At 44.9% G+C, this 9,090-nt stretch overlaps 1 protein-coding gene across 1 annotated transcript in view; it reads right to left on the reverse strand.

The window, feature by feature from the left end:
- Nucleotides 1-1,006: 1,006 nt before the first annotated feature.
- LOC107087415 (CD109 antigen-like) overlaps nucleotides 1,007-9,090 on the reverse strand; it is a 91,138-nt gene continuing 83,054 nt past the window's right edge. Inside the window, exon 28 of the mRNA XM_015378985.1 lies at nucleotides 1,007-1,203. Within this exon, the coding sequence (XP_015234471.1) occupies nucleotides 1,007-1,203 (197 nt within the window). The remainder of the gene's footprint in view (nucleotides 1,204-9,090) is intronic.

The following is a 9,090-nucleotide window of genomic DNA, read 5'->3' on the forward strand; positions in this document are numbered from 1 at the left end:
AGGTTGAGCCAAACATCCTCTAAATGTGCAGGGTCATCTTTGAGCACGCCATTTCACTTTTCTTTCACCAGTTCACCGCAGTTCTTCCAGCAGTCCCCCCTTTCTCTGCTCTCTTTTTCTCATCGTCTTCTCCTTCTTTCCCATCGGCTCATTGGCTCATTTGGATCACGCGCAGCCTGGAGCCGGACGCTCCCCAGGGCTTTACCGTATTAACAGGAGAAGAGGCGCAAGAGAAATTAGTCACTGCCGTCGGACAACATGCGGTAATTTATAAATGTTTTAGATCAGGTTGGGTCCAGATTCGGACCACGGTCCGCTAAACCATCACCTCTGATCTAGAGAGATGTCCGTGTCCCGGTCAGTCCAAAAATTGGTCCATTCTCTCTCCATCTTTAGATAATAGATTCATCTCCAGGAATTATTCAAAGGGAGGGATGTTTTTTTAGAACCTGGTCCTGTTTTAGCAGAACCAGAACCCGTCAATGACCAGTTTGATTTATCACAGGTGATGCTTTGATTTGGTGCAGCTAACCCTGACCCTGCTGTGACCTTCATGCTCCTCTTCATCCCATCTTAACTCTGTGACTTTTTTTCCTCTGTTTGGGAAACGGATCCACTCTGGAATGCTGCTGACATCCCGGCCACTTTCTTTCAGCTGGTCCTAAATGTAAACTAAAGGAAACTGATCAGGAAGCGATTTCCTTCCGACATACCTTCACGTCTGAGAACATATGGACTTGTTCTTTATGCACGAGGTTTTCAGGCCGAACCTATTAAGTCGGTTTGTTTCCCTCAATCAGAATTAGTTGTGCAGCGTGTGGAGACATCTGCTCAGGGTGACTCATCCAGAGTCAGGTGTCCTCTTTTAAATCTTAATGAATGAGTTTTATAGGAAACGTTTGGTTTTGAAGACAAAGTTTTAGTGTTTTTGCTTTGGCTGACGTTAGTGTTAACAGGGGACCATCAGACGGATGGCCGCCATGTTTTATCTTCCATCCCGCCACCTCTACCTTTTATGAAGCCACAGGTGCTCCACAGCGGGGCTTCCGTACGCTGCGCTTTGATTTTCTGAAAGCGGAAGAGAGACCAGGGGACGTTTGAGCGGCCTTAGTCTGTAGGGGCGGGCGGTGGGGGCGGCGGCCTGCTGCACAGCTGCAGCGGCAGAGCAGACGTCCAGCTGACATCTTTTACTGATTGGACCTCCTGCTGACACATTACGTCAGGATAGATTAAAGATTCACTTTCTTACACGATGAGGATGTTTTGAACAGAAAGGCCTTATTTAGGAGCCCTAGGATCCATGTGTTTGCTTTTCATTGTAAGATATAAACAGAACAAGGAACAGCAGCGAAATATAAGCAGGAGTATGGCGTCACATTTATTTCAAAAAACGCCCACGAGCAAAATAAACATACTGGCATGTATGTTAAAGTACTTCTGGGTAATGTTTATCTACCAACGCACAACAAAATCACACATGCGTGAAAAACAGCTCCGCTTGTTCAATCTCACCCGCGCACAATTTTCTATCCAGCGGTAACGCTCGAAGACGGCTGACTTATTGAAAGCGTCTCTGCCCTCGGATTTTCTCCCCGTACGAAGGAAAATGTGTTTTGACAGGTTAGCCAGAGACTTCTGTAAGCCTCCTCCTGATTGGGCCTTGCAGACACATTCACACAGGAAGTAGCATCAGGAAGCTGGTTATCCATAAGTAAAGATGGCGGCAGGCTTCTCCAACGTTAGCGGTACGTGCGGTAAGTGGTAAGCACCCTAAAAATAGGTCAGGTGTTGATGGCAGCAGTTCAGCTGAACAGATTCATGCCAATGAAGCTGCTATGATGAGAGAAAACAGAGAACATAAAGTTAGAACCTGAACTAACAAATGATTCAGATATAGAGAATACAAGTAGAATCAGGCAGAGTGCGTAGAAATTGGTCCCTATGTCCTCCAGCAGTCTAAGCCTAAAGCAGCATAGCTATGGAGATAACTCAGGATAACCTGTCGCAGCTGCTTTTTCATACTTACGTTTTACCATGCTGCTATATCTGTGTTAATTGTGCATTGGTGCAACGATGTCTACCATGTCTATTTTGGTAAAAGTTTAACCATTGTTATTTTCCTGCAATCCAGATTGTTAGGTTGAAATATACCAAGTGGTTCACCAGTGAACGGGTGGAAGGATAACCTGAGCCACTCTAACTATAAGCTTCACCAAACAGGAATTAAGCCTAGTCCTAAAAGTTGACAGGGGCCGTTTCTCAATATGTGCACTTGTGCATCCAAGAACGGACAAAGTCCCCGGATGTTGTTCTGGCTCCTCCCTCTTTACCCAGCATGCATCAGAGCAGAGTTGTCCGTTCTCCAGACTGACAGCTGTCCCAGCATGCACTGCTGCAGCAGCAGCTTCCAGGTTAGCGCTCACAGAGCTCAGAGTGTTAAGTTAAAAGTTCTCTTTTCTGTTGCTGTTGTTCAATAAAAGTAGATTTTAAAATCATTTGAGGTGAGAAAATTATACTTTAAGTTTCACTATATGGAACATTTACCGATTTAGTGCGTAATTAAAAACTAAAATTCAGATGTTGAGAGGACCGTGGACACCAGCGGACCTCCAAGCGATGCGCAGCCAAGGCTAACATTGGCTCGTCTGCAGTGGCCAGAGCTAACGTTAGCCCGTCTGCAGCAGCCACGGCTAACATTAGCCAGTCTGCAGCAGCCAGGCTAACATTAGCCAGTCTGCAGCAGCCACGGCTAACTTTAGCCCGCCTGCAGCAGCCAGGACTAACGTTAGCCCATCCGCTGCAGACGGGCTAACGTTAGCCCCTCTGCTTCAGCCAGAGCTAACGTTAGCCCGTCTGCAGCGGCCCGGGCTAACTTTAACCCGTCTGCAGCAGCCAGGGCTAACGTTAGCCCGTCTGCAGCAGCGAGGGCTAACGTTAGCCCGTCTGCAGCAGCCACATGTAACGTTAGCCCGTCTGCAGCAGCCAGGGCTAACATTAGCCCGTCTGCAGCAGCCAGGCTAACCGTTAGCCTGTCTGCAGCAGCCAGGGCTAACATTAGCCCGTCTGCAGCGGATGGGCTAACGTTAGCCCGTCTGCAGCAGCCCTCTCTCTGCATAGCCGTGTGTGAAGGACTGCTGGCTCTGATTGGAGGTTTTTTTCTTTTATTTGGCTAAAGTTTTATTAGATTTGTGTTTATCTGACTGTGTTAATCATTATTCCTCCACTTAATGGAAAAAAGTTATAATTTATTATCATCTAGAGACTATTAATAACAGGAGGTGAAATGCAGCTCCAGACTAGCTTTGAATGTGGTGATGTCATCAACACGCTTCTGTTCCAATTGACCCAGATTTATTCTGCTCGCTCCCGTTCTCCCAGAATCCAGACTTTCCTGGGTTCTTGTCTAGAATGTACTTGATGAGAACACGAGTCCATAGTCGTGTTCTAGTGAGTTGAGAAACGGCCAGGGTGTCTGGATGAGAACATTTTCCCTTAAAGCCAGACCTTCATATAAGTGTGAACCACAGAGTCTTGGCCAGATGATGTTTTTCGTGCTGGGCCATCCTTCAGGCCAATGGCTGCTTTTTCTCAAAACATAACTGGTTCCAGTCCTCCTGGAACTCAAAGTATACAATGTGACTCTGTTTTTACCGTGAGACCGGGTCTTTGGGGTAACCCAGGCTTTGCTGTATTGTGTTTTGGGGTTGGAAAGCCACTGGGGCGTCATGTTTAGAAAATAAACACCTCAGTTAAAGTGAAACTCCGACAACATTCAGAATGACTACTGGTCTGGTTCTGGGTTTGGGTTCCAGCTTTTCGCCGATGGCTGCTGGAGTCCTTTGGGTTTCTACTCTGTGATGGGATGCTGGGAGTCAGCCACTGCTGGCATATCTGGAGTTCACTGAGCATGCTCCCTCTCTGATAGCGGGACAAGCTGTTCTGCAGAAATAGACGTCTTCAGGAGTCAGATGACCGACTGCACAGCAGAGCTTCCTGAACTGAGCAGGCGTGTTTACACCACCATTGCATTCCTGCATTTCCTTTATGAATCAGAGGGTGAGACGGAGAAGACAGGTCCTGCCACAGCTAAGACCACAAGCAGCACAATGTTGGTGGATGAGGAGCAGCAACATGTCGTCCGTCAGTGTTTGTTATTGACTCCACATGTGGGAGACTGAAAGCATCCCTCGCTCAGTCTGTGGAGGACCCACATCCAGAGGCTCTTCAAGGTTGCATAATCTCTGTTTTTCTCTTCAAACCAGATTTATCCACATGCAACCAATACCAAACATCTTTCCAGCTCCTATTGACTCATACCAAGTGTCTTCAGAATGTGTCCAATAATTCTGTCAGGAATGATCAACTTTGGTGTTTGAACCGCCGTCCATGTCTCTGTGGTGCAGACTGATTTAAGGCCGTCTCCTGGGCCTCTCAAAGCCTCTCGTCATTTGTTCTGAATTAACTGAACAAAAGCAGTTGGATGTCACCAGAGAGAGCTGGACCGCACCGCGGGCGGGGATGTTTGGACTCTTTAGTGTTTGTCATTTATGAAACAAACATATTTAATGTGGAAGCTAAACACAGTCGGTCCACCTTCCAGCAAACCCATTCCAGCTCTGCTGCAGGAATCCGAGGGGGTTCAGTCAGAAACTGGAACATTCGCCATCAGCTCCTTGTTCCAACAACTAACCCAGCTTTCACTCCGCTGGAGCGAACATGACTGGACTGGAACTCTCTCTTCACCTCTTCACGCAGGCCGAGGGGTGCAAATGCCGTGCAAATACGGGATTTCACAGCAAATTCATAAGATCCTGTAAACTAAAAGAATTGAGGCTGACGCACAAAAACATTCAAACAAAATTCAAAGAAAAAAAGCTGCTATTAGCAAAATCAAATGCAGGTTAAAGGTACACCATGCAACCAGTGTTGATTTTCCAGCGAGGCTCTCCCCAGAGGGCGAAAGTAAAAGTGCACTGTCGTAAATATGCTCAGCTGGTTTCTCCGTCAAGCCAGGCGCGGTTGTTTTGAGCTTAGCAGACAGGCGAACGCAACGAATCACCATGTCAATTTAGCATGTTTCCGACACGGGCTTTCGCTGTTTTCTCGCAGGTTCCGCCATGATAACTGCACAAATATCGCCAATGCGCTAGCGACGAGCATGCCTTTCACTGGGGGCGTGTAGCAGTTCTCGCCGTAAAGCAAGACAGACTCTCGCACGAGACTTCTGAGCCTGTGGGTGCGGGCCGAGGGCTCCTGCAACTGCAAGTACGGTATTTCCCCCACAGACCACCAGGGCGGCCGAGAAAACCTTTGTTCCACCTGAAATGACTCATTTAATCATCCAAAACGTTATGGAACACATTAACTGAAAAATGTTGCATTGTGTGCCTTTAAGGAAAGAGACAATCGTCGTCTCATATGCAACCGGATCCTCATTAAAGGCGTAAACCAGATCTTAAGAGAGATTGAATGTGACCTTTTCCTAGGTGTTCTCTGCACAGCCTCCCATTTGGCTTTGCTCTCTTCCATAGACATCAGTTTGAAGTAACGTCCACCTGAAATAACCCCTTTCTTTCCCCTCGGTAATATTTCCTAACTGCGCCCCCCACTCTCCCTCCCTGCTGCTGAGAAGTTCATCCATGCCCTGTGTTCCCCAGGTTGGACTCCTGTAATTCACTCCTCATCTGGATTCCTGCCAGGAGCCTCCAAAAGCTCCAGTTTGTTCCCAAACGTGCTGCCAAAATCCGAAACACCAAGCAAAGGTCTTTAAAAAGGGCTTAAATCCATCTTATTCAGAAAGTCACTCATTAGTTGTTTTTTATGTTATTGTTTTAACCTGTTTTCTGACAAATGCAAAGCAAATTAAACATAAAACATGTTTTACTGCAATATTACTGCTTGGTGTAAATCTGTTAAATGTTAAAGTCACTGAAGCCTCAATCACAGTTTCCTTTGTTGCTGCGTTTGTTTGCAGCTCTGTTCGATCATGCTGACCTTCCTCTGCATCCTGGCCCTCCTCACCCTCACTTCCCTGAAGGCTGCCTTCTTTTCTTACATTATTCACTGTGTTTGAAGTCTACAATATAAATAATTGGTTTACTCATTCCAAAAAAGTTAAAAAACAATAAACAAACCCCTGGACTTTGTTTTCCAACTTTGAAGACGTTTCGCTTCCCATCCAGGAAGCTTTTTCAAATTTAAAATAGTCACACAAACTGAAGCTAATCTGCTCTAAGTGTACACAAAATATACTAAAATGCAAATTTAAATAAAAAGCTTATACGTGTAACAATAAAACACTGTATAACCAAAACTATTTCAAGACACAGTAAAACAATTATATGATTTATGTTGACAAATTTTGAATTGTTAATGCTTAACATCCATTTCACTGGATTCCATTTAATCGTGATTTTTTTACACACTGAACAAAAAATGTTATAATTCAAATTGATGATATCCTTCCTTTACAGAAGAGGATTAAGGCCACTAAAAAATAAAAAAAAAACTAACTGATTTTTTAATATTAATTCAGTTTAATATGGGAAAAAAGTCAGAATTAGGACTTTTTACCTCAGAATTCTGACTGAATTCTGACAGCTAACAAACATGTTAGCATCAAGCTTAAACACCAATGTGTGTTTAACTCTGGTTTTAATCTCCTTCTGCTCCTTTATTAATCAAACAGCATCAGCAGGGATCCTCAGGGATGTACAAATTCACAGAATTCCTTCATTTTCCACCAAAGTGTTCCTGTTCCTCCCAAACAACATCTTTGTCAGTGAAGCTGAGTGCTCCACATCTCTGCCTTCATGGTGCCCATCTACATTAAGATCCACAATTATTAAATTAAAGTCAGAATTCTGACTTTTTTCCCATATTAAACTGAAATAAAATTAAAAAATCAGTTAACTTTTTTTTTTTTCAGTGGCCCTAATCCTCCTCCGTATTCTTTAGACGTATATCATCATATTTTTTTTTAACTCTTCTACTATAGAAGGATTGAAACATCTGCCAGCAGTGGTCAACATTGGCTGCTGTTTGTTTGCCATCTTGGATTCAGAAGAAATGTACTTGCAGTTACAGTGACTGACCACTTCATTGACCTAAATGGAGTGTGGCAGCAGAGAGCCTTCTAGACAGTAATATGCAGTTTCACTATATAAACCATAGAATTAAAGAGAAATTTATTTTTTAGTTGATTTGTTCTACAGTAGCCGCGATGCACCAGAGAGTTAAACGTCCAGAAAGGAAAAGTTTTAGTGAAACATGTGAAATAAATCTGATCCAATGTGGTTTCCAATATGAAGAAGCAGAGTGACCGAAAGTTGCTTCTAACGTGTTTCTTTAGCTTTTTTGTTGTTGATGTTTTTTTAATTTTCATTACAATTTCACAAGTACCTCTCTGCATTTAACCCATCCCCATGGGGAGCAGTGGGCTGCCATTGTGTGTCTCGCAGGGAGCAGTGTGGGGATAGGGGTCTTGCTCAGAGACCAGGAGTGGCAGTCTGTGGGAGTGGGGCTTAAAGCCCTAACCACTCGGCTGCCGCTCCCCATCTCTACAGATGGAGTTAGAAACAAAAAAAAAAACATTTTTAAGAAAATATTTTTAAATTTCCTGTTTTTGTTGCCTCAGATTTTGCATTTAGGGAGAAGATAACGAGGTGTTGTTGAGGACAGGGTCTGAGTACGCCGCCGCCTCACAGCAGTAAACATGGCTAAGGCATCATGCTTCATGATATAATGAGCATGTTTCTATGATCTGAACACAGCCCAGTTGGCTGAATACTGACCCAGCATGTTGAGTTGATGTGCAAACTTCCTCAGTACAGACAGAGAGTCTGCGTAGCGTAGCATGACCCAGAGGGAAGTTATGTTTGGCTGCTTTCTGCAGCAACTAGTCGTCGTTTAGATCAGTAGGTGTCGTGTGTTTGGTTTCTCAGAGCTGGACGGTTCTGATGTGTCCAACCGTCTGTCCTTATCCGATTCTGAATGGTCAAATTTCAAATGTCACCTTCCGGCATGAAGGACATTTTTCCAGAAAAAAAGAGGCTTCTGAAGGAATGAAAGGACAAGCAGACACTCGTCTCTGCTTCACACATGTGCTTTAGGTCAGTAGAAACGCCACCAAGCATTTAAATAAAATCTAAATAATATCAAACCAAATAAAAGTTTAACAAAGGAAAAGCCTAAACTCCACAGAACCAGAACCAACACGGGTTCTGTGAAGGAAACCCGATGTTGGACGGCCGTCTGTGAATCCCTGAGCAGCTGCTTGTTGCATAACTTCTGTCAAACTGTCATGTTTAGGTGATGGAGACCAACCCGGAGCTTAGGATCAAACAGAGCCGACACCCTGCAGCAGCTCCAGGGTGTTTCTGCTGGGAGTACTGGGAGGCCTGTCCTGCAGACCAGCTCTGCATTCACATTCTAACCCTGACAGCTGAGAGGAGCATGAGAAAGAAGCTGGTTTTTATGGTTTGCTCAGAGGTTCTTGCTGAGGTGCTGCGTCCTCAGGCGAACACACGGTTCCCTCCCTGCAGCTTGTTGGAAGCTGCTGTCAGACAGGAATCACCAGCACCCTGTCGCTGGGCTGAAAGCTCTCCTCTATGACTAATCGCCTCTTTTTCTAGAGATATTGTCTTTCCAGACGTGGTCGCCTGGAGGTGAAATGTAGTAGTGGAAAAAATCTCCTCCTCCTCCTCCTCCTCCTGCACTCATCTGTACTCCGGCTGCTCCATGAAGCCAGGAGGTGGAGGAGCTGATGGAAAATGATATCACCACAGATGATCATCCAGAAAGCTCTGCTGCCCCCTGATGGCAGCATGAGGAACTCCTGCAGTGATCTGAGGAACCAGCCACCCCATGATAACCTGGGGTATACTGGTACTGGCTGCAGGTTCTCCTCAGTGTTAAAAACATAAAAACTGCTTCATCCTCATCAAGTGAATTATTCATAAAGTATTCAGGCTTCTGAAATTCTTCTTAAAATTATTCAAGCTCCAGAAACCAGGTTTTTTATTTCCTGTTTGGTTCCTTACTGGCTTGTTGTCAGGGCTCCTGTCTGTGTGTTCGTTTTTTTGTGTTTGT

Source organism: Cyprinodon variegatus, unplaced genomic scaffold (genome assembly GCF_000732505.1).
Source record: "Cyprinodon variegatus isolate N-32 unplaced genomic scaffold, C_variegatus-1.0 Scaffold183, whole genome shotgun sequence".
Classification (NCBI taxonomy): Eukaryota; Metazoa; Chordata; class Actinopteri; order Cyprinodontiformes; family Cyprinodontidae; genus Cyprinodon; species Cyprinodon variegatus.